Source organism: Oncorhynchus mykiss, chromosome 1 (assembly GCF_057628025.1).
Source record: "Oncorhynchus mykiss isolate SJ-2025 chromosome 1, ASM5762802v1, whole genome shotgun sequence".
NCBI lineage: Eukaryota > Metazoa > Chordata > Actinopteri > Salmoniformes > Salmonidae > Oncorhynchus > Oncorhynchus mykiss.
The window spans coordinates 42,539,962-42,566,263 of NC_143022.1; the positions used below are offsets into that span (position 1 = coordinate 42,539,962).

At 44.9% G+C, this 26,302-nt stretch overlaps 1 protein-coding gene across 1 annotated transcript in view; it reads right to left on the reverse strand.

Moving 5' to 3' along the window:
- The window catches only part of LOC110522804 (vesicular glutamate transporter 3-like), a 37,318-nt gene extending 32,788 nt beyond the window's left edge, over positions 1 to 4,530 (reverse strand). The window contains exon 1 of the mRNA XM_021601245.3: positions 4,314 to 4,530. Within this exon, the coding sequence (XP_021456920.1) occupies positions 4,314 to 4,414 (101 nt within the window). The 5' untranslated portion in view covers positions 4,415 to 4,530. The remainder of the gene's footprint in view (positions 1 to 4,313) is intronic.
- Positions 4,531 to 26,302: the final 21,772 nt, after the last annotated feature.

Sequence of the window (26,302 nt, forward strand, 5' to 3'; positions counted from 1 at the left end):
ATAGCAGCATGTGTTCCATTTAGACCTTGTCAAAAAGGGTTCTGCATAGCACCAAAAGGGGATCCGCTACTGTTACAAGCCAAATAACCCTAATTTGGAACTATTGTAGACTGAGTCAGTCATTTTTGAATTTGCACCATACTCAGGTTCCTTAACTAATGCACATGTTATTTGCTGCAGAACAGGCAAAGTGCACCTAAAGAGAACTGAAGTGTCAAAGCATTAGCTGAAGCAAAACAAAACAGCCACACATACAATACAAAAATATCCCTTTATTAGTCCCTTGATGTCAATGATGCTGGGCTCCATTCCTTTTTCCCAGGCACTCTTCAGAGGTCTATAGTATGTACACTTCATTCACTCCTTCATTCATTCACAAGTCTTTCATGTGCAAGAAAACCTTTATGATGTCTTGCTTGAAAGGCCCACATTCGTAAAAAAACAAAAGGGTATTTTATCCCATCATCTATTAGCAAGCAGAATCTTACTCATCCCTGTCTCCCACAGACTGTCACCACTGTCTTTCTCAACCCCCTAAGCCCCCATCCTTCCACTCCAACTCAGCCCTTTCTCCCTATCCACTGATCCCCCATTGAAATTCCACTGTACCCTCAGATGAACCATCAAACAGGCAAAGCGTCAATACAGGACTAAGATTGAATCCTACAACACCGGCACTAAAGCTTGTCGGATGTGGCAGGGCTTGCAAACCATAATAGTTGACAAAGGGAAACCCAGCCGCGAGCTGCCCAGTGACACAAGATGAGCTTCATTTATTTTATGCTCGCTTCGAGGCAAGCAACACTGAAGCATGCATGAGAGTACCAGCTGTTCCGGAAAACTGTGTGATCACACTCTCCGTAGCCTTGTGTGAGTAAAACCTTTAAACAGGTCAACATTCACAAGGCCGATGGGCCAGATTGATAACCAGAACCTGTACTCAGAGCATTCACGGACCAACTGGCAAGTGTCTTCACTGACATTTTCAATATCTCCCTGACCGAGTCTGTAATACCTACATGTTTCAAGCAGACCACCATAGTCCCTGTGCCCAAGAAAGCAAAGGTAACCTGCCTAAATGACTACCTCCCCGTAGCACTCACATCGGTAGCCATGATGTGCTTTGAAAGGCTGGTCATGGTTCACATCAACACCATCATCCAGGAAACCCTAGACCCACTACAATTCGCATACTGCTCCAACATATCCACAGATGACGCAATCTCAATTGCACTCCACACTGCCCATTCCCACCTGGACAAAAGGAACACCTATGTGAGAATGCTGTTCGTTGACTACAGCTCAGCGTTCAATACCATAGAGCCCACAAAGTTCATCACTAAGCAAAGGACACTGGGACTAAACAACTCCCTCTGCAACTGGGTCCTGGACTTCCTGACGGGCCGCCCCCGGGTGGTAAGGGTAGGCAACAATACATCTGCCACGCTGATCCTCAAAACTGGGGCCTCTCAGGGGTGCATGCTTAGTTCCCTCCTGTAGTCCCTGTTCACCCATGACTGTGTGGCCAAGCATGACTCCGTCAACAGTGGTAGGCCAGATCACCAACAATGATGAGACAGGACAAAGGGAGGAGGTCAGAGACCTGGCAGTGTGGTGCCAGGACAACAACATCTCGCTCAACATGAGCAAGACAAAGGAGCTGATCGTGGACTACAAGAAAAGAAGGGCCGAACACACCCTCATTCACATCGACGGGGCTCTAGTGGAGCGGGTCGAGAGTTTCAAGTACATTGGTGTCCACATCACCAACAAACTATCATGGCCCAAACACACCAAGACAGCTGTGAAGAGGGCACGGCGACACCTTTTCTCCCTCGGCATCCAACCGTAAGGCGCTACAGAGTGTAGTGCGTACGGCCCAGTACATCACTGGGGTCATGCTTCCTGCCATCCAGGACCTGTATACTAGGCGGTGTCAGAGGAAGGCCCCAAAAATTGTCAAAAGACTCCAGTCAAACAAGTCATGGACTGTTCTCTTTGCCACCTCCAACTCATCCAATGATCCCACATCCCTCCACCTCCAACTCACCCCTGTCTTCCCCAACCCCCCAGCCCCCATCCCTCCATCCCAACTCACCCCTGTCTTCCCCAACCCCCCAGCCCCCATCCCTCCATCCCAACTTACCCCTGTCTTCCCCAACTCCCCAGCCCGCATCCCTCCATCCCCAACTCAACCCTGTCTTCCCTACCCCCCCAGCCCCCAGCTCTCTTCCCCAACTCACTCCTGATTTCTCCAGCCCCCATCCTTCCTCTAAACTCACCTATGTCTTCTCCAATCCCTCATCCAGAGCTGGTGTTATGGGTAGGCCTGCCCTACCCTACCTCCTTGCCCATCCAAAATAAAATGTTTAAATATTGACAGAAAGACTCATCAGTCACAGATAAAGCATCTGAGCAAACGAAACAGAGCCCTATCTGTCTCCGTATTTATAGGCCATGTACTGTATCTGATGCAGTACATGGCTGTTTCGCTCGATCGGATACGTTCTCCGGTGAGATTGTATCAGCCTGGGTGCATAGTGCACTGTTCAGATTCTAGAATTATTTTGGAAAATGTCAAAGGTAACCTACTTTTTGAAGTGATTTGTTTGACAATCAGATGAAAACATTATGACTGGTTATGTTCATGCCACATTCAAAGGCAATACATTTACAGTGACTCAACTGACTCATTCTGGCACCGGCTCTGCCCTCATCCCAACTCACCCCTGCCTTCTCCATCCCCAATCCATCAAACCAACTCACCCCTGTCATCCCCAGCCCCATCCCTCTTTCCAAACTCACAGATCGTGCTCTCCACTATCTAAAATAGACTGGACAATGCTATGAGAATGGTTGATCATTATCAGTGGAAAGTATTCACGCTTGTCTTGTTTTTTTTATATATATTTTTTTATCCTCAAGTAGACCAAAATGATGTCATCCTGTCTGCATTAAGTCAATGACGTCATTATGTCTATGAAGTTCTATGACTGTTGAGAAGTCAGATCATACTGAACAGAAGATGTATTTGTGTCTGTTGTTCAATGTCATTATTATCCAACCTTTTTTGTACCAACGATAGCTTACATTTCAAGAAGTAATTCAGAATGGACTAAAACAATGTCAGTTTACTGACAGACTGGTCAGCAACATCCTAGAGAGACCCTATTAAGAGAACATGTCATTCCCATAGATGTTTGTATTTCGGCCAATAAATTTAGTCTCAGTGAAGTATGACCTCATAGGAAATATGATGATAGATAGATCGATAGATGGAATGATTCATTCTGCTCAGACTTAATTTCTCTTTTCCTCTCTTGGTCTCTCTGGATTCACATTTCTTAGTTTCACCTGCTAGTAATGATTTGACCAGTTTGGTGGGATTGCACATGGATCCTTGTGGACTTTGATGAAAGATTTCATTTAGCCTTTTCCATGTGTTTGTATAGTGTTTAAAATAAAACTGATAAAATAGAAAGTAAGCTGACAACATCATTAATTTTACACACATTTCATGATGACACATTTTCATTGTACTGATATTACAACCATAATATAAATTAAAATCGCTTGTTGGATAAATTTGTCCAGTTCACTTTTTTAAATATACTTTCAAATGTATCTATTTCAGACTGCACAGTGAACTCTGGATCTTAACCTGAAATAATTCCCTTTCACAGGAAATTGCCCACTTACTTGGTTTATCTCTTTTCAGACAACAATCCACCTCATATGTGGAAGTTCCATATTTATCATCCTCCCCTTGTGAAATATATATCAGATATGAAATATGCATCACAATGTCTTAAGATAAAACTCGTGATGACATCACTTGCATTGCCTGGCAAGCAAAACAATTAAATATTTAGTTAGCTCTAAGATCTCTGGGTAGAGTACATGGTGAGCTTAATGTTCTTCAATCCTCCTGTTTTCTACCACTGGCTTTGTTCATAGTCCTTAGAATTTTGACCAAATTATCTGAGTTTGGGATTATAGCACTGCAATCGTTTTAGCAGTGGATATAGAGATTTTTTATGCTAGCCTATAGGACTATAATTTGGATTAGAATATTGACCAAGCTATATCAAGATCTTAAAATACAATAAGATAACTAAGATCAAATATCTAACAGTACTCAGAAATAAATAATATATCTGAAATGATCTAATCTGTTGCTTCAAGTAGATGTCAAACTTGCACTGTGTTGTTTTTACCCCATTGAGTCACACACATATCTCAGTCAAAGAGCAGAGATTCACACTCATTCAATCCCAGTTCCCCCAACACATTCCAGACAGTCTCAGACTCACCTCTGCAGGTTCCCCAGGCCGTCTCCTACCATATTCTTCACCTCCTCCTTCCCTGGTTTCAGAATCTGCTCCTTCAGCCCTGCAAACCCCCCGAAAGGCATCTTCCTCTGCTTCTCCCTGTCCTTTTCCCTCTCTTTATTTCACAGGAGTATGTATCTCCCCCTCTCTCTTGCGCGCTTTTCTCTGGGAAAGACAAGCAAATATCTGCTAGATGTGGTTGCTCATTCTTCCTGAGATTTTAGGCACAAAGGGGCTTGCTCCGCCTTTGTGTGGTGCCACGGGTCCCTCAGACGTTCCTCAGATGTGAGATGGGCTTCTGCTGTCTGCTCCTCTCTGGCATGACCAGGGACTGGGAGGCAAGGGGATGATGGTCAAAGTGAGGAGGGGCTAGGTGGAGGTGAAAGGTGATCGTGTTGAGGCTAAGGGTGTGTCAGATTAACTCCTCAAGGTCCAAGGCACCAGATAGAGCTCCTAGCATGGCATAGTTCAGCTCACCTCCAGAAGGTTTGGTGGGAAGAGAGATAGAGGGAAAGAGGGAGGGAGAGAGAGAAGGAAAGAGTACAATCCCCCACCTCAGTATCTTGGCATGGTGAGCTATGTGTGGATGGGTGCAGCAGGACTGAACAGCCCACTTTGCTTTCCTCTCCATCTGATAGCTCCAACACTAATTGCTAAAAAGAGGGTCTGGGGTACCTAACTGCTCTAGCAGGTACCTCTAGCCCTATCTCTTTAGCCAAGAATGTTCATCTGATACCAACCCAGTGGATGAATGAATTAATATTGACAAGCCGCATTCAGAGAGACCAGAGCAGCATGTGCGCAGGTGAAACGTAAGACGCAACTATCATCAGGTTCGCTGGTACAACACTCCCATTCTTTGCCAGCATTTCCATAGCACTATCATTTGGATTAGCTGTCAGCAGCAACAGAGTTAGCTACCCACAAGCTATTCACAGTCACACCAAATTACACCTTTATGTGGGTTTCCCATAACTAAATGCTTATTTAACTGGTACAGGCAAGCCCCAGAACCCAATCTTTGTCCAGTGTGAATCTCTTTATTTGCCGGGTCATTAAATATGCATGGGATTTTAAGAATTCCAATATAGACATTTTAAAAATGTATCAGTAGAATGTTGGTTGGTGCAACGAGCTCTCGGGCTCTGTTTTACTGATGGGTTGCTCCAGAGTGACGGCTTGGGGCGATGCTGCTACTTCACTAGTCTGTGAGCTCCATAAATAAACTGTGGATCCGGCTCCCGAGTGGGCTCTCTCTCAATAAATGAGGCCCTTCATGACAGAAATATAACAGGCCAGTTGTCAGTGTAACATGGGATAAAGCCAGTTTCCTTTCTCTGTAGACATTTACAGTAAATGCATGTATTGTACTATGTATGTATATGTTGATACTCACATGCTGTGTGTGTGTGTGTGTGTCATAAAATTTCCCTGCTAACACTCTTTCTGCAAGGACCCAAATTCCGGACCCTCCAGGGGATGAGAAAATGAAGGAATTCTGGATTTAGTTTTCGTTGAGGTGGTGATGATGCTCTAGTAGTATAGCTCAGTATGTCGATGGAGATGCTATCTGGGATGACATGATAAGTTGGTTGTGCATTCATGTGATGGGTCATTGATAGGGCCCGGAGTGTGGTGTCATGTCAGATAAAGTAACGACTCTTAATATCTGCGTTGTGACATGTCACGTTAAAATTATGCCACCTGTCAGAGACAATGGGGCCCGGAGTGTACATTCAACTCCATGGGGGTTCTTCGCAATACAATTTCAGGAAAAGTCTTGCCTACCATCTAGTGGCTAGAAGGGGGTACAGGCCCCGACCAAGTTGTGGTACATACTGTACTTCACACTAAAACCACATCTATAAATTGCCAAAAGTCTATGAGAGGCTTTATAAACTTTTTTGAGGGGTGCTTTAATGTAAAGTGGTACTACTAATATTGCCTCACCTCTTTGTCAATAATTCTAGAAAGAACAGAGAAGATGAAAGAAGTAGTAAATAAGATATCATGTTGTACACTATGTGTGTGTGTGAATATGTTACATTTGATAGTAGCCTACGTCTGTTTATTTCCATGTTATAGCCTCAGCTATTCAAGAATACTCAGATTTAAATCCATCAAAACATATGCTGGATGAATGTAGGGGGCCTTAAAGCTGTTGTCAGTGAGTCATGGACAGTCATGGCTTTGCATTGCCATTATAACTACTGTAGACCAATGCCTCGCTGTTAAATATACTCATACGGAAAACTAAGCTAATATAATATATCAACATATATCAAAGTACCAGACAAAAGTTTGGACTCATTGCAGGGTTTTTCTTTATTTGACTATTTTCTACATTGTAGAATAATAGTGAAGACATCCAAACTATGAAATAACATATATGGAATCATGTGGTAACCAAAAAAGTGCTAAACAAATCAAAAATCTATTTTATATTTGAGATTCTTCAAAGTAGCCACCCTTTGCCTTGACAACAGCTTTGCACACTCTTGGCATTCTCTCAACCAGCTTCACCTGGAATGCTTTTCCAACAGTATTGAAGGAGTTCCCACATATGCTATGCCAAACTGTCAAAAGAATCACTACACTAATTCCGCTGAATTCAAATGAAAAGAAAACCACAGCTTTCTCAGATGCCTTTTTTTTTGCTGTTTTTGAGGTAGTACAGTCAGTAACAATTTTGTAATTCACGTTTCAATTGGTTTTCCTTTAATGACACTAAAGTAGAACATCAGGTTAATTTTCATTAGGATACACATTTTACAACAGAAAACAAAAATGCACCTTTCTTATTGGACAAGTACAGGTAGTCACGCGCCGTTTTCGTCCATTTGATAGGTTTCCTAATGAATACAACCCTCTTTCCTTTATTATTTGTTTCCAATGTGAACAGAGATAAAATAATGTCAAATAACGTCTTCACACGGCTCATGTGCTCCTGACCTCTCCCAATTATTATCTTTTAAGGAGTCTTGATTGAATTAGTCAAATTGTAAGAGGCACCCTTATTTGCTTAAGATCTTTGAATGCTGTCTAGCGGTTGTAACTATTTGTGTACTGTCCTACTTCTCTGGGACCTTGTGCTTCCACTTCCTAGTCCCTGTCCTTTCTTGTTATGACGGCATCATCCCGTGGCCGGTTTTGAAAATCCCATTTGACCCTGTTTGTGCAGCCTAGTTGCCTTGTTTTGCTGTTACATATTACACAGCTTCGATCACTGCAGCAGTAGTTGAAGTAGGCTAATATGAACTTCAGTATGAATCAGACTTTTTTTCTTGTGTAAATGAATAGGATGTTACATCTATTCTGTTGGCCTACATTGTAACAGTTCATCCAGTTTGAAAGGCTTGATAACATTCATTCCCTTACAGATGAAATCCTTAATGGTAAAACAGTCCGTTTGCGATATTACAACAACAAAGAACTTACTGCAAACAACAAACACAGATTTTCCTCCCTCTGACATCATTGCACGCGTGATAGAAGAGCACAATATATACTGCAATTGTTTTTACCACGCTGCTCCTCAGCTCAGCAATAAAAACAATGTGGTGCTGCGGCCAGAGGTGCTGTTTCCCCTTACTGAGGATTCCAACTTTAAACATACCTTCAAATACATATATATGCACTTAATTATAATATAAAATAACTATAACAAATGCAGGTTTCAAATTCATGTAAGCTGTCATTGAATCCCTCTCCCTGTTATCATTGAATGGCCTATGATGAGAGAGCATTGGACAGGAGGTTACGGGAATGCAGGAAAATGATTCAGGACGAGAGTGAGTTAGTGAATGAATGTGAATGAGATGGAAGGGTGCGTGCGTGGGGACTGAGCATTGTCCCCTCTCCAAAGCCTGGTAATCCCATTGCAGATCTTCAGTGGAGAGAGCAGGATTAAACATCTGATCTGGTAATGGGGCTATTTGGGTCACTGGGTCGTTGGGTCTGTGGAACAGGCACTGGGTAATACATAGGAGACAGGGACAGGAGCTACGCTTGGCCTATCCTGTGTTCTTGTCTCATTGCCTGGACCTATCATGAGTCATGACTGGACACACGCACACAGCCCAGTGAGCAGCTTATGGTCAGGTCATATATTTGAAATAGTTCTGTGTGTGTTTGGATATGTGTGCTGGTGGAGAAAAAACAAAGCCACTCTGTCTCTGCCCAGTTTGATAACCCCACCTCAGCCGCGGGCATGACCTCAGGCATAGAGCTGCCCCAGGAAAGGCAAGGGAAGCATGGACATGTAAGTGTGTGTGTGCACTCTACGCACCCGCTTTCGTCTGTGGGTCTTTTCCTGGGGATTGAGACCTCTTGCTGTTTGGATTTGAAAATCCAACAGTTGTAATGGAAGAGGGCTGCGCTTGGGGTATGTGTGTGGCTGTCCCACCATGCTAAGGATAGCTGGGCAGCACCTCAAATCCCTCAAAGGTCACCTACAAAACAGTTGCTTGGCCTGCTAACCCACTTGTGATGAGTTAATGAGGACTAGTAAATTATTTAATTGAGTTAATTCTTTACCATTTAAAAAAATATGTATGTTTTCTTTATTTAACCTTTATTTTGACAGGGAGTCAATGCGGAGCCCAAGGTCTCTTTTCCAGATGATCCCGGTTAAAGCACAACAATATATACATTAAATTATACATGTTATTATAGACAACAATTAATGAAAAGCAAAGAACAATCACAAACTGACACCCTAACATCTGTCTGAAATGCCCTAGAGGTACCAATTCCTCATATTTTAAAGTGCTTTGGCGATCAGTGGAGATCGAAGGGATCTCCAGAGTTTTGCTTTTGGATTATGTGCTCACCAGGCATGAAGGAGGTTGTAATCATAGACTATACTGTATGTTGGCGAACCTTGGACACATGAAAAGTAGGGTGAACACGAAGAGTACGGGGCAACAGCAGGCGGACAGCAGTGGGACTAAGGACTCTAGAAATGGGGAAAGGACCAATGAAATGGGGAGAATGTTTGCGGGATTCCACCCGGAAGGGCAGGTCCTGAGTGGACAACCATGCCCGATACGATAGCGGGGAGCCGGTGGTTAACCGGTGGTTATCTGCTTGTCCTCCATGGCCTTGGTCTCAGGGCCAGACAGGGAATAAAGCCGGCCTTGAGGCGGTGTGGTGCCTGGGAGGAGATCAATAGCACAATCGTAAAGGGCGACGTGGAGGAAGGAAGGTAGCACAAGCCTTGCTGAAAACCTCCAGGAGGTCATAATACTCTGCGGGAAGAGAGATCCGAGGCCGTACTTAACCCTGGAGGCAGATGTTCCGGGAAAGGCTGCACCGCCTTTAGACAATGTGAATGGCAGAACGGATTCCAACCCAGGATTGAACCCATGGTCTAGTCAATGTCGGGGTTGTGCTTCTGGAGCCCAAAAAAAATCCCAAAACAGGGATGTGACGGGACTCAATGAGGAGAAGCTGTATTGGCTTACTGTAATTACCAGATATCCACAGATTAATGGGAACTGTGCTGTGCGTGAATCCAATGGAGCGGCCGTCCAGTGCTCTGGCATCCATGGAAATGGAGAGAAGTTGAGTGGGAATACCTAGTTCCGATACCAGGATAGCGTCCATGAAACTCTCATCAGTCCCAGAGTCAATGGGCACCTGAAGAGACTTTGACTGGTCTCCCCACAGCAGGATAACAACAACAGGAGTACGGATAACAGGAATTAGAGGATTCCCAGTCTGGCTCACCAGTGTACATGTACCTACTAATGATTTAGGTCTCTTCACTGGGCAGCTAGCTACGAAATGCCCTGGAGCACCACAATACAGACAACTGTTGGAGCTTAGCCTATGTTTATGTTCCCTCGGCAATAATCTAGCTCTGCCCAGTTGCATTGGTTTCGGTGTATCTGACTCACCCGTTGCCGATGATTCTCGAGGGAACTTGGGTGGCTTCGAGTCTTCGCGGAAATACAGCTTTGGGAGACTTCCAGATTCCGTCAGAGATGAACGAACAGCAGCAGTTGAACGAGTGTGCCCAAGACCAGACCTCTCACTCCTGCGTTCCATCAATCCTAAGAGTAAGGGCAATAAGGGAATCGATGTCCTTCACGGTCTTCCTCTGAAAGTCCGTGAAGGAAGGTATCAAAAAAGGGACTCCGGATACCAGGCACTCTCGGCAGCCAATGTGTGAAAATCTAGACCCAGATGCAGACACGGGAGGCAGATGGTTTGAGTCTCGGATATTTATTATAATCCAAGGGGCAGGCAAGAGAATGGTCATGGACAGGCCAAAAGATCATAGCAAGGTCAGAGTCCAGGAGGTACAGGGTGGCAGGGGTCAGGACAGGCAGTATGGTCAGGCAAGCGGATTCAGAGTAGAGGCAGGCAAGGGTCAAAACCAGGAGGAATAGCAAAAACAGAGAAAAGGGAAAAACAGAAGCACGGAATAACATGCTTGTTGACTTGATAAGACAAGACGAACTGGCAACAGACAAACAGAGAACACAGGAATAAGTACCCAGGGACTAATGAGGGAAACAGGTGACACCTGGAGGTGGGTGGAGACAATAACAAAAACAGGTGAAACAGATCAGGGCGTGACAGTTATTTTAGAAAATAAATGGTGAGAAATTCAATGTTTCATTGGTATGAGTTGAAGGACATTATATTGCCATGTAGGGGCGGCAGATAGCCTAGTGGTTAGAGCGTTGGGCCAGTAACTGGATGGAATCTCCGAGCTGACAAGGTAAAAATCTGTCTTTCTGCCCCTGAGCAAGGCAATTAAACCACTGTTCCCCAGGTGCCGAAAATGTGGAAGTCGATTAATGCAGCCCCCTGCACGTCTCTGATTCAGAGGGGTTGGGTTAAATGTGCAAGACACATTTCAGTTGAATGCATTCAGTTGTGCAACTAACCAGGTATCCCCTTTCCCTTTCCTAGTACTGGATGGAAAAATCCTGTACACTTGTAATGTATTAGTGTTCTTCTGTAAAATTACAGATATCTCAGAACTCAAAGCTAGGGGGAAATACTGTACATCCTGGACTGGGTGAAGAAAGCAATGCACTGGTAAACTATTACCGTATTTGTTTCACTTTTAAATTAGGTCATGGTGTGTTTCTGGTAAAGTACATACTGTATTTTGTGTTCTATACAAAACTCTGAGAAATTGCTTTTTGTCAACAGTGTATATGAAAGGAAAAAACATGAAGACAGCCGTTGAGGACTCCAACCTTTGCAGCAAATAGAGTCCAAATCATGACATTTTACATGACATTTCAATACCTTCTCTAGCTAATATTTGGGATGAAAGGGGATGAATAGTTAAATTAAAAGCATCAAAGCCTGTTCCAACAGTGCCTTTTTTTGGTTTAATGTACTGTATATCTAATTTGTGTTTCCAGACACCTGCTCCAGAAATGCATTTTTGGACTTATTTAAGAGAATTAGCTTGCACATCTATTTTGTGGTGTAATACATTTTCATTTCAACCATTAGTTTTTTGTTGTTGTACTTTTTACCCTTTTTTCTCCCCAATTTCGTGATATCCAGTTGGTAGTTAGTCTTGTCCCATCAATGCAACTCCGTATGGGATAGGTGAAGGTCGAGAGCCATGCATCCTCCGAAACACCTCCTCTGAAACACGACATGTGTAAATATTTGTTTGAACATAAGATTCAACAACTGAGACATAAACTGAACAAGTTCCACAGACATGTGACTAACAGAAATGGAATAATGTGTCCCTGAACAAAGGTGTGTGTGGGTGTGGGGGGGTGGGGGGGCAGTATCTGGTGTGGCCACCAGATGCATTAAGTACTGCACTGCTGTCACGCCCTGACCATAGTTTACTTTGTATTTTCTATGTTTTGATTGGTCAGGGTGTGATCTGAGTGGGTATTCTATGTTTCATGTCTTGTTTGTCTATTTCTATGTTCAGCCTGATATGGTTCTCAGTCAGAGGCAGGTGTTCGTCATTGTCTCTGATTGGGAACCATATTTAGGTAGCCTGGGTTTCACTGTGTGTTTGTGGGTGATTGTTCCTGTCTATGTGTTTTCACCAGATAGGCTGTTTAGGTTTTCGTTACGTTCATCACGTTCTTTATTTTGTAGTGTTTGTATTGATTCGTGTTTTACGTTTGTTCATTAAAACATGGATCGCAATCTACACGCTGCATTTTGGTCCGACTCTCCTTCTCACGAAGAAAACCGTGACAGAATCACCCACCACAAAAGGACCAAGCAGCGTGTCAACAGGCAGGAGCAGCGCGAGGAGATGCGCAATAAGGATTTCTGGACATGGGAGGAAATCCTCGACGGGAGAGGACCCTGGGCTAAACCAGGGGAGTGTAGCCGCCCAAAGGTGCAGCGGGAGAAGAAACAACAGGAGCAGCCCAAAGAGGAGTGCAGTATGGAGTATACGACTTGGGAGGAGATCGACAGGTGGGCGGCCGACCCAGGGAGAGTGCCGGAGCCCGCCTGGGATTCGATGGAGCAGTGCGCGGAAGGATATAGGAGAATGGAGTTTGCGAAGCAAGCAAGGCGGCGCGGACGGAGGCCCCATAGTCAGCCCAAAAAATTTCTTGGGGGGGGGCTCAGGGAGAGTGTGGCAGAGTCAGGAGCCAGACCTGAGCCAACTCTCCCTGTTTATCGTGAGGAGCCAAGGAGAGCAGAACCAGAGCCGGTGTTGGAGGTGAGTGAAACAGAGACTGTGAAGGAGTTAATGGGGAAATTGGAGGAGAGAGAAATGAGGGAGTTGCTGTGTTGGTGCATTTTGCATAGAATTCGCCTGACGGAACGTGTCAGGGATTTGATGGCACCTGGGTTAGCGCTCCATACTCGTCCTGAGGTCCGTTTTAGTCGGCTGGTGAAGTTGGTTCCAGTCTCACGCATCAGGCCTCCTGTGCCCATCCCTAGCCTTGCACGTCCTGTGCCAGCACTATGCATCAGGCCTACAGTGCGCCTCGCCTATTCAGCGCAGCCAGAGCCTCTCTCATCTCATGCGCTATCGGAGTCTTCCGCCTGTTCAGCGCAGCTAGAGCCTCTCTCCTCTCCTGCGCTGCCGGAGTCTCCCGCCTGTTCAGCGCAGCCAGAGCCTCTCTTCTCTACTGCGCTATCGGAGTCTCCCGACTGTTCAGCGCAGCCAGAGCCTTTCTACTCTCCTGCGCTGCCGGAGTCTCCCGCCTGTTCAGCGCAGCCAGAGCCTTTCTGCTCTCCTGCGCTGCCGGAATCTCCCGCCTGTTCAGCGCAGCCAGAGCCTTTCTGCTCTCCTGCGCTGCCGGAATCTCCCGCCTGTTCAGCGCAGCCGGAGTCTCTCTCCTCTCCTGCGCTGTCGGAGTCTCCCGCCTGTTCAGCGCAGCCAGAACTGCCAGTCTGCAAGGAGCTGCCAGTCTGCAAGGAGCTGTCAGTCTGCATGGAGCAGCCTGAGCTGTCAGTCTGCATGGAGCAGCCTGAGCTGTCCGTCTGCATGGAGCAGCCTGAGCTGTCAGTTTGCAAGGAGCAGCCAGAACTGTCAGTCTACATGAAGCAGCCAGAGCTGCCAGTCTGCGAGGAGCTGTCAGTCTGCAAGGAGCTGCCAGTCTGCAAGGAGCTGCCAGTCTGCAAGGAGCTGTCAGTCTGCAAGGAGCTGCCAGCCTGCAAGGAGCTGCCAGTCTGCAAGGAGCCGCCAGAGCTGCCTGTCTGCAGGATGCCGCTAAAGCTGCCAGCCTGCAAGGAGCTGCCAGTCTGCAAGGAGCTGCCAGTCTGCAAGGAGCTGCCAGCCTGCAAGGAGCTGCCAGCCTGCAAGGAGCTGCCAGCCTGCAAGGAGCTGCCAGCCTGCAAGGAGCTGCCAGTCTGCAAGGAGCTGCCAGTCTGCAAGGAGCTGCCAGTCTGCAAGGAGCCGCCAGAGCTGCCAGTCAGCATTGAGCAGCCAGTCAGCATGGAGCAGCCAGATCTGCCGGTCGACCAGACTCTCCCAGATCTGCCGGTCGACCAGACTCTCCCAGATCTGCCGGTCGACCAGACTCTCCCAGATCTGCCGGTCGACCAGACTCTCCCAGATCTGCCGGTCGACCAGACTCTCCCAGATCTGCCGGTCGACCAGACTCTTCCAGAGCTGCCGGTCGACCAGACTCTTCCAGATCTGCCAGTCGACCAGACTCTTCCAGATCTGCCGGTCGTCCAGACTCTCCCAGATCTGCCGGTCGACCAGACTCTTCCAGATCTGCCGGTCGTCCAGACTCTCCCAGAGCTGCCGGTCGACCAGACTCTTCCAGAGCTGCCGGTCGACCAGACTCTTCCAGATCTGCCAGTCGACCAGACTCTTCCAGATCTGCCCGTCGTCCAGACTCTTCCAGATCTGCCAGTCGTCCAGACTCTTCCAGATCTGCCCGTCGTCCAGACTCTTCCAGATCTGCCAGTCGTCCAGACTCTTCCAGATCTGCCAGTCGTCCAGACTCTTCCAGATCTGCCAGTCGACCAGACTCTTCCAGATCTGCCCGTCGTCCAGACTCTTCCAGATCTGCCAGTCGTCCAGACTCTTCCAGATCTGCCCGTCGTCCAGACTCTTCCAGATCTGCCAGTCGTCCAGACTCTTCCAGATCTGCCAGTCGTCCAGACTCTTCCAGATCTGCCAGTCGTCCAGACTCTTCCAGATCTGCCAGTCGACCAGACTCTTCCAGATCTGCCCGTCGTCCAGACTCTTCCAGATCTGCCAGTCGACCAGACTCTTCCAGATCTGCCAGTCGTCCAGACTCTCTCAGATCCGCCAGTCGACCAGACTCTCTCAGATCCGCCAGTCGACCAGACTCTCCCAGATCCGCCAGTCGACCAGACTCTCCCAGATCCGCCAGTCGACCAGACTCTCCCAGATCCGCCAGTCGACCAGATTCTCCCAGATCCGCCAGTCGACCAGATTCTCCCAGATCCGCCAGTCGACCAGATTCTCCCAGATCCGCCAGTCGACCAGACTCTCCCAGATCCGCCAGTCGACCAGATTCTCCCAGATCCGCCAGTCGACCAGATTCTCCCAGATCCGCCAGTCGACCAGATTCTCCCAGATCCGCCAGTCGACCAGACTCTCCCAGATCCGCCAGTCGACCAGATTCTCCCAGATCCGCCAGTCGACCAGATTCTCCCAGATCCGCCAGTCGACCAGATTCTCCCAGATCCGCCAGTCGACCAGATTCTCCCAGATCCGCCAGTCGACCAGATTCTCCCAGATCCGCCAGTCGACCAGATTCTCCCAGATCCGCCAGTCGACCAGATTCTCCCAGATCCGCCAGTCGACCAGATTCTCCCAGATCCGCCAGTCGACCAGATTCTCCCAGATCCGCCAGTCGACCAGATTCTCCCAGATCCGCCAGTCGACCAGATTCTCCCAGATCCGCCAGTCGACCAGATTCTCCCAGATCCGCCAGTCGACCAGATTCTCCCAGATCCGCCAGTCGACCAGGATCTGCTGAAACCGCCAGCCAGCCAGGTTCTGGTAGTTTCTACTACCTGCCTGGGCTTCTTCTCAGTGCTGAGCTTCTTCTCAGTGCTGAGCTTCCTCTCAGTGCTGAGCTACCCATCTGTCCCGAGTTACCTCTGTCCCGAGCTGTCCCTCTGTCCCATGTTATCATTGTGGTGGGTAACCTATTTAGGGACGTTTAGGAGGGGGATTAAAACTGTCATGGAGTGGGGTCCACGTCCAGTGCCAGAGCCGCCACCGCGGACAGATGCCCACCCAGACCCTCCCCTATAGGTTCAGGTTTTGCGGCCGGAGTCCGCACCTTGGGGGGGGGGTACTGTCACGCCCTGACCATAGTTTACTTTGTATTTTCTATGTTTTGATTGGTCAGGGTGTGATCTGAGTGGGTATTCTATGTTTCATGTCTTGTTTGTCTATTTCTATGTTCAGCCTGATATGGTTCTCAGTCAGAGGCAGGTGTTCGTCATTGTCTCTGATTGGGAACCATATTTAGGTAGCCTGGGTTTCACTGTGTGTTTGTGGGTGATTGTTCCTGTCTATGTGTTTTCACCAGATAGGCTGTTTAGGTTTTCGTTACGTTCATCACGTTCTTTATTTTGTAGTGTTTGTATTGATTCGTGTTTTACGTTTGTTCATTAAAACATGGATCGCAATCTACACGCTGCATTTTGGTCCGACTCTCCTTCTCACGAAGAAAACCGTGACAACTGCATCTCCTCCTCATGGACTGCACAAGGTTTGCCAATTCTTGCTGTGAGATGTTACCCCACTCTTCCACCAAGGCACCTGCAAGTTCCCGGACATTTCTGGGGGGGGAATGGCCGTAGCCCTCACCCTCTGATCCAGCAGGTCCCAGACGTGCTCAATGGGATTGAGATCCGTGCTCTTCGCTGGCCATGGCAGAACACTGACATTCCTGTCTTGCAGGAAATCACGCACAGAATGAGCAGTATGGCTGGTGGCATTGTCATGCTGGAGGGTCATGTCAGGATGAGCCTGCAGGAAGGCTACCACATGAAGGAGGAGGATGTCTTCCCTGTAACGCACAGCGTTGAGATTGTCTGCAATGACAACAAGCTCAGTTCAATGATGCTGTGACACACCACCCCAGACCATGACTGACCCTCCACCTCCAAATCGATCCCGCTCCTGAGTACAGGCCTCGGTGTAACGCTCATTCCTTCGACGATAAATGCGAATCTGACCATCACCACTGGTGAGACAAAACCGTGACTCATCAGTGAAGAGCACTTTTTGCCAGTCCTGTCTGGTCCAGCGACGGTGGGTTTGTGCCAATAGGCGATGTTGTTGCTGGTGATGTCTGGTGAGGACCTGCCTAACAACAGCCCTACAAGCCCTCAGGCCAGCATCTTTCAGCCTATTGCTGACAGTCTGAGCACTGATGGAGGGATTGTGCGTTCCTGGTGTAACTCGAGCAGTTATTGTTGCCATCCTGTACCTGCCTGCAAGTGTGATGTTCGGATGTACCGATCCCTTGCAGGTGTTGTTACACGTGGTCTGCCACTGCGAGGACAATCAGCTCTCCGTCCTGTCTCCCTGTAGCGCTGTCTTAGGCATCTCACAGTACGGACATTGCAATTTATTGCCCTGGCTACATCTGCAGTCCCCATGCCCCCTTGCAGCATGCCTGAGGCACATTCACGCAGATGAGCAGGGACTCTGGGCATCTTTCTTAGTGTTTTTCAGAGTCAGTAGAAAGGCCTCTTTAGTGTCCTATGTTTTCATAACTGTGATCTTAATTGCCTACTCTCTGTAAGCTGTTAGTGTCTTAACGACCGTTCCACAGGTGCATGTTCATTAATTGTTTATGGGTCATTGAACAAGCATGGGAAACAGTGTTTAAACGCTTTACAATTAAGATCTGTGTAGTTTTTTTGATTTTTATGAATTATCTTTGAAAGACAGAGTCCTGTAAAGGGACATTTCTTTTTTTGCTGAGTTTACTTCTAAACAGCCAATGAACACACTTCATGGATTGGTAAGCATCCCTCTTGAATTTATGGTTTGTTTAGGTCAAATCAGACCACCTTATCCCTATACATATCTACCTCTATCAATCCAGTATCCATGCACATTGTAAATATGGTACTGGAACTCAATGGAAAACAACAGACGTGCTTACTTACTTCATATTAAGTGTGTTTTTGTTCTACCTTGTTAGTTTTTGTATTACATTGTTATTAATTACTGTATTGTTGGGGTTAATCAATAATACTAAAGGCATTTCACTGTACTTGTGCATGTGACATCAACATATTTTCCTTGTATGTTCTTGTGAGTAGACTGAGTATACCAAACATCAGGAACACCTTCCTAATATTGAGTTTTGCCCTCAGAACAGCCTCAAGTTGTCTGGGCATGGACACAAGGTGTCTAAAGCGTTCCACAGGGAGATTGTGTGGTGCACCATTCTTGATAAATAGAGGACTAGATGGAAATAACTCATTTTGGTTTTGACATTGCCATTGATGACTTCCACAATGTCACGTTCTGACCTTTATTTCCTTTGTTTTGTCTTTATTTAGCATGGTCAGGGCGTGAGTTGGGGTGGGCAGTTTGTTTTTCTATGTTGGTTTTTGTGTTCGGCCTAGTATGGTTCTCAATCAGAGGCAGGTGTTGTTAGTTGTCTCTGATTGAGAATCATACTTAGGTAGCCTGTGTTTCACTTTTGGTTTGTGGGTGTTTGTTTTCCGTGTGTGTGTTTGTTGCCACACGGTACTGTTTCGGTTTCGTTCATGTTCACGTTTATTGTTTTGTATTTTCATAGTGTTCAGTTTATATCTTAAAATAAAACGTTATAGACACTTACCACGCTGCACGTTGGTCCTCCGATTCTTCACGCTTCTCCTCCTCAGAAGAGGAGGAGGAATGCCGTTACACACAATTTAAAAGTAGTCAACTGGGTGGGGATTCCTACGGGTTGGGAGTGATCAGCCAATGATCAGACAGCATTGTCTTCTTCATATTATGTGGCCTATGGTTTGTAAACCAAAAACAAAGGTCATTTCCAGGAGCCAAGACCAAGATATATACCAGGACATTGGTCCCAAGATCCAGACCCAGTGAGTTGAGACCATGACAAGTTAAAAACTGAAATGATGTGGTCTTGAGTGGTTTCAATACCAAGACCATTAGATCAAGAGACGATGGGCACTTTCTTCAATTGTAAGAAAGTAAAGTATACTGAACAAAAATATAAATGCAACATGTGAAGTGTTGGTCTCATGTTTCTCTCAAATGTTGTACACAAATTTGTTTACATCTCTGTTAGTGAACATTTCTCCTTTGCCAAGATAATCCATCCACCTGACAGGTGTGGTCTATCAAGAAACTGATTAAACGGCATGATCATTACACAGGTGCACCTTGTGCTGGGGACAATAAAACCACTCAGGGATTTCACCATGAGGCCAATGGTGACTAAAATGGTTACAGAGTTTAATGACTATGATGGAGAAAACTGAGGATGGATCAACAACATTGTATTTACTCCACAATACTAACCTAGTTGACAGATTTAAAAGATGGTAGCGTTTACAGAACAAAAGTATTCCAAAACATGCATCCTGTTTGCAACAAGAAACTAAAGTAATACTGCAAAAATTAAGCAAAGTAATTCACTTTTTGTCCTGAATACAAAGTGTTATGTTTTGGTCAAATCCAATGCAACACATTACTAAGTAACGCTCGCCATATTTTCAAGCATAGTGGTGGCTGCATCATGTTATGGGTATGCTTGTAATCGTTAAGGACTGGGGAGTTTTTCAAGACAAAAAATAAACAGAGTGGAGATAAGCACAAGCAAAATCCTAGAGGAAAACCTGGTTGAGTTTGCTTCCCACCAGACACTGGGAGATTAATTTGCCTTTCAGCAGGACAATAACCTAAAACACAAGGACAAATCTACACTTAAGTTGCTTACCAATAAGAGAGTGAATGTTCCTGAGTGGCCTAGCTACCATTTTGACTGAAATCTACTTAAACATCTATGGCAAGTCCTAAAAATGGTTTGTTTACTAATTATCGCCAGCCAATTTGAAAGAGCTTGAAGAATTTTGAAAATAATAATTGGCAAGTGTTGCACAATATAGGTGTGGAAAGCTCTTAGAGATTTACCCAGAAAGACTCGCAGCTATAATCACTGCCAAAGGTGCTTCTACAAAGTATTGAGTCAGAGGTGTGAATACTAATGTAAACGGTGTCAATTATTTTAGTAGCGACCATTTTCGGTTAGTTTAAAAAAAAACATGTTTTTGATTTAGCTAACATGGCTGGCTATTTTTCATTTGGACAGATGTACATCCCAGTAAACTATATGTTAGTCCTAAAACCATACATAACATATTTCTTTATATTAGATGTTTGATAGGGACATGTCTTAAAAATAAATTATTTAGATTTAGCAACTTAGTATACTACCTGTGGTGTCAAAGGTTGTTGAAAAGTGTGTAGCAGAACAACTGATTGCCCACCTCAACAACAGCCCCTTCACATTACACTCCATGCAGTTTGGCTTCAGAGCGAAACACTCCACAGAAACGGCCAACTGCTTTCTTCTGGAAAATGTGAAGTCCAAGATGGACAAAGGGGGTGCTGTTAGGGCTGTGTTTCTGGACCTAAGGAAGGCTTTTGATACTGTTAACCATGAGATTCTCATCACAAAATTGTCCAAGTTAAACTTTTCCCCTGATGCCTTGAGATGGATGAAATCATACCTTGAAGGCAGAACTCAGTGTGTCAGTGAGCAATGAGCTGTCGCCCACTCGTAGCTATGATGTGGGCGTGCCCCAAGGGTCAATACTGGGGCCCCTCCTGTTCAGCCTGTACATTAATGATCTGCCTTCTGTCTGTACTGGGTCTGAAGTTCAAATGTATGCAGATGATACAGTGATATATGTGCATGCAAAGAGCAAACAACAAGCTGCACAAGAACACTACTGTAATGGTCCAGGTTACAAAGTGGCTCAGTGACTCGTGTTTGCGTCTCAATGTGAAAAAAACTGTTTGCATGTTCTTCACAAAGAGGGCAACAGATGCTACTGAGCCAGATGTCTATGTGTCAGGGAGAAGCTCCAGGTGGTATCCGATTTTAAGTACCTTGGCATCATACTTGATTCCAACCTCTCTTTTAAAAAGCATGTGAAAAAGGTAATTCAAATAACCAAATTCAACCTAGCTAATTTCCGATTTATGCGAAATTGTTTGACTACAGAGGTAGCAAAACTGTACTTCAAATCTATGATACTCCCCCACTTAACATACTGCTTGACTAGTTGGGCCCAAGCTTGCTGTACAACATTAAAACCTATTCAGTCTGTCTACAAACAGGCTCTCAAAGTGCTTGATAGGAAGCCCAATAGCCATCATCATTGTCACATTCTTAGAAAGCATGAGCTCTTGAGTTGGGAAAATCTTGTGCAATACACCAACGCATGTCTTGTATTCAAGATCCTTAATGACCTGGCTCCCCCTCCACTCAATATTTTTGTTAAACAGAAAACCCAGACATATGGCAGCAGATCCACAAGGTCTGCCATGAGAGGTGACTGTATAGTTCCCCTAAGGAAAAGCACCTTTAGTAAATCTGCATTCTCTGTGAGAGCTTACCATGTCTGGAATACACTGCCATCAGACACACATAACTGCACCACATATCACACTTTCACAAAATGCTTGAAGACATGGCTAAAGGTCAATCAGATTTGTGAACATGGTCCCTAGCTGTGTGTTGCCGCTTTCCATGTTGTCTGTTGTCTGTAGCTTGTGAGGTGTGGAAACACTTTGTTGCTTTTATGAATTTTGTCTTGCTGCTTTTTGTTTTATGTTGCTCTGTCTGTATGCTACGTCTTGCTTGTCCTATGTTGCTCTGTCTGTATGCTATGTCTTGCTTGTCCTATGTTGCTATGTCTTGCTTGTTCTATGCTGCTATTGTCTATATTGTAATTGTTTTTAATAACCTGCCCAGGGACTGCGGTTGAAAATTAGCCGGCTGGCTAAAACCGGCACTTTTACTGAAACGTTGATTAATGTGCACTGTCCCTGTAAAAATAAAAAATAAACTCAAACTCAAACTCAAACTTATTCACACATAAAAAAAAATGCAGCTAGATTACTCACCATGTGGCCGTAAAGTATAGGGCTGCAATCCCATCACCTGGTGATATTTGTAGGGTTGTGGCATAGCCTTTTCCCCTGACAGCCGCTGTCATCCCCGTATACGGGTTGAAAATGGCAGATTTGTTTTATTGTTAAGCACCAAAATTGGAACAGCATCAGATACAAAATACAACACATCAGAGTTCAGGTTCTCCGAGAGCCGATAACTTGAGCGCGACGAGAAGACGCCCCCATCCCTCCTGCTAATTGGGCTACTTTTGCACCTTTCTTGTCTGAGTGAGGGAAATGCTGTGAATCGTGAGGCGACGTCGAGGTTACCAGTAAATATACATGTGCACTTCACATTTCCACATCCATTCTACAGTCTTTTAAATTGTGTTCTTCAGTAGTGACATCAAAAGTGGGGACAGCATTTTTCAGAGAAAGATGTTTGAAAATTTACTAAACTATATATATTATATGAATTTCTTTATTTTCAAACATCAAGTTTAGGAGTCAGGGTTCTCAATATAGATAAGCATAAACACAATGACTGTACTATATTAACATAACAATATGTTTCTTATTGCTTTGGATTGAATTAGAACATATTATGATGTAAATAAATGTCCTAAATTTGGAGACATAACAGTTTTTTTTTTATCTATATTTTTTGGGGTGAGACAGCAATTTACACCACTTCTGCAGAATCACCCATATAAGGCAGAGGTGCACAACATTTGGAGCACATGCCAAATGCGGCCATAGAGCTGCCCATTTTTGGGCTGCGGGTGTCTTTATAAAAAATAGAATCAAATGTATTCTCTGGATTGGAGCAACTGCTAAACGATGAATGTAAATGTGTAAATGAAGATATAAATATAATAGAAAAACAAATGAAGGTTTTAATGTCTACCTGCCACGCTGTGCGCCTCTCCTGTGCATCACCCCCTGTGTCTATGTCTCCCCCATGTGTCTCTGCAAGACCCATGGCAGTGGGTGTCTCTTGAGAGTCTGGATCACTTTGACTCATGACACACATCACTCAGACTCGAGTTGCCTATAATTGTAGAATAGCAGGACTTTGTGCTTACCATCAAGAACAGAACCTCTTCATAAACACCTTGGCTCCACTGAATAAGTTTTGAATTCACAATGTGATTACTAACGATACGTTCTCCATCTCAACTCCTTGTATGTGGAGGCGTCATCGGCTGGAGCATCCTAATGTAATGTATGTATTTAAAAAAAATGGTCTAATAAATTCAATCATTCAATCCTTAAAGAGCCACCACTCTCCGAGGATACTTACCTCAGCAGCTGCTCGGGACGTCGCGCTACGAATACTTCCATCAAGACGAGTTGCCACGTTTATCAGAACGACATATAAAAGGTAGGATCTCCTTAGTTCTGTCAGTGGTTGGTTCACACATTTTTAATGCTATGACTCGCCCCAAGCCTTTGCTGTGGCCAACCCGATAGACAACGATTTCAAAAATGTGGAATCTAACCGTGACCCAGGAACAATGAGCCAGAGGCTAGCCACAACCCACTAGTAGGCCCCAAACCACTACATGGGAGAAACAGTCCTAGTTGGATTGAGACATGTTTTCTGTCTGTATGGTGCCTGACTGCATTACCCATCTTCACTGTTCAATGTTTTTTCCTAGTTTCAGAATCCCCCTAGTATTTTTCCCATGGTTTTCCTCAGGTATTCATCTGAAATGGTCATCATTTATTTTAAAGAAAAACGTTCCCATATGAACACCACAAGCAGCTTTTATGATATTATTACCTTTGTTCTAACCATTAACTTTTTTTATGTACTATTGTGGATTATGAAATATATTTTCTTTATTCCCGCTCTCTTTCCCATCTTTCTTTGCAGTGTTGTGCAGTAAAGAGAAAATAGAGACAAACAGCTACAAATTCAAAACAAAACCCATCTTGTCACTCTACATAGTAATTTCTTTAGTTTTATAAATCCCTGGACCAAAGAAGTAGAATACATAGTGTCAACCTATACAGTCATATTTTAAGTACAAGCCTCCATCTTTTGCTCCTCTTAAGGAACGTCACTGATCTTACTGTACCAGAATCAGACTGTTGCTGTAGTTTGTGACAGTATGTGTGTAATTCAACCTTTTCTTCAAACTTTACCCCAAAACTGTTTTCTCGTGTGTCCAGATTCTCTCACATCTCTTGCATTGACCACTGTCGAACAGGCAGATCTATTGACAAATCAGACCAGCCAAGTCATTCCAGCAAAATAAACCTTACCTGTTGCTAATGAATGTTTCTCCTTCTTGATGATGTCAAGAAGTCTCTTTTCATCCTCCCAGGGAGCTCCAATGCTTTTTAGTACCATGATCTACGCTGGAAGCATCAGTACCCAGATCCCTAATGAGCTGCTAGACTACAACAGGTGGGGCGACAGCTTGGTTTAGCCGTCGCCCCACCTGTGTCAGTGTCAGTGTTGACAGAATTGGCTGATTAACAAGGGGGGAGGTAGAGAGACGAATATAGCCTGTATGGATATTAATGCCATTGGATGCCCATCAACTTGTGGAGTGGATGTGTATAAAGAATATCAGCCTGTGAAGGAATAGCCATAGAACTGGGTCATAGTTCATTGGGGTGCATCGTTACATCACGTTCCAATGTAAATATTTTATTTAGAACCGGCATGCTTCTCTGTAATGTAGGTAATCGTTTCAACTCATGTCAGTGCATGGTACCCCAACGACAAGATCCTGGTGTCATTCCTGGTGAAGCTTTTCACTCACTGCAATAAGCTGTCAAAAGCCCCCTCAAAAACACTCATGAGAAGTTGCAGGTGTGAAAGGCACACACGTTTGGACCCTTGAGTGCCTGGAAATACCAACATATGTTGTTCTTCAATTTCTATCATTATCAATTTTTATCAAATCAATTTGTATTTGTAACATGCGCCAAATATAACAGGTGTAGACCTGACAGTAAAATGCTTCTTACAAGCCCTAAACCAACAATACTTTAAGAAGTTAAGAAAAAACAAGTGTTAAGTAAAAATAATGAAAACAGCAGAAGTAAAATAACAAGCGAGGCTATATACAGGGGGTACCGGTACGGTACAGAGTCAGTGTGCCGGGGCACCGGTTAGTCGAGGTAATTGAGATAATATGTACATTTAGAGTTTAAACAGAGAGTAGCAGCAGTGTAAAAGAGTGGTCTGGGTAGCCCTTTGATTAGATGTTCAGGAGTCTTATGGCCTGGGGGTAGAAGCTGTTATTAAGAAGCCTTCTAGACCTCGAATTGGCGCTCCAGTACTGCTTGCCATCCGGTAGCAGAGACTACAGTCTATGACTAGGGTGACTGGAGTCTATTACCAGGCAGTGATGCAACCAGTCAGGATGCTCTCGATGGTGCTGTAGAACCTTTTGAGGATCTGAGGAACCATGCCAAATCTTTTCAGTCATCATGAGGGGCCGCAGTGGCTCGCGGGTCCCCACATCCACACCCACAACCACACATGCAGCCACTGAACATTTGTTGGGGGGCCCCACCACCCTGAGCAAAACATTTTAGCTTGACAGTGGAGAGAAAAAAATTGAAGTTTTATAGATAATTTCCTGCAATTCTACACATTCCATGGAGTGTAGAGAAAATGTTGCCGTTTTAAAGCAAGTTTGCTGCAATTTTACACATTTTGCCATGGGACAGAGAGAGAAGTTGGCAATGTTATAACTCATTTCATGTAATTCTATTCATTTTGTCATAGGGTGGAGAGAAACATTGGCACTTTTTGATATGATATCTGAATCATTGGAAGCCCCCGGTAATTTGACCATGATTACTACAAATTTAGATAGCTGGTTAGACTAACTTACCATTCTAACACAATGTAGCTGACATGGGCTAATTGAGTGACTGTCAGTAACTAACATAACAAGTGTGATGCACACCTACATTTCAGAATTGCACCTTACTGTTCTAACTCTCAACAGTAAGTTGAAACGCCAACTGAGTTCCAATTTTTTATTTTTTATAAATACATTTATTTGGGGAAATTGATCCGCAGGCCTACAAAAGGGGTATGCCAGTTTTACATTCCTGAAATAGTTTCCGTTTGGCATTGTAGCCACTGTAACAATTCAAAGCAGTAACAAACCTCAGAAATGCCTGAGGTATGTGTGATTTTGAGTTTGGAACCCATGACCGTTTGGCCCCTGAAAAGTTTAATTTGACGGCTAGGGGTTTACCCTTCCACGTAATTATGACTATATAGTCGGCGAGCGTGTTCTCTACGAGAGGGTTGTATACATATACTGTAGGTGGCACGTGTTCGGGCGTTGGTGCCAGGTTCCTTCTTTTCAGAGCTCTTTGGTGGACATTTTGATGTTCTTGCAGGGAAATCTTGAGCATGGCCTTTCTTTTTCCA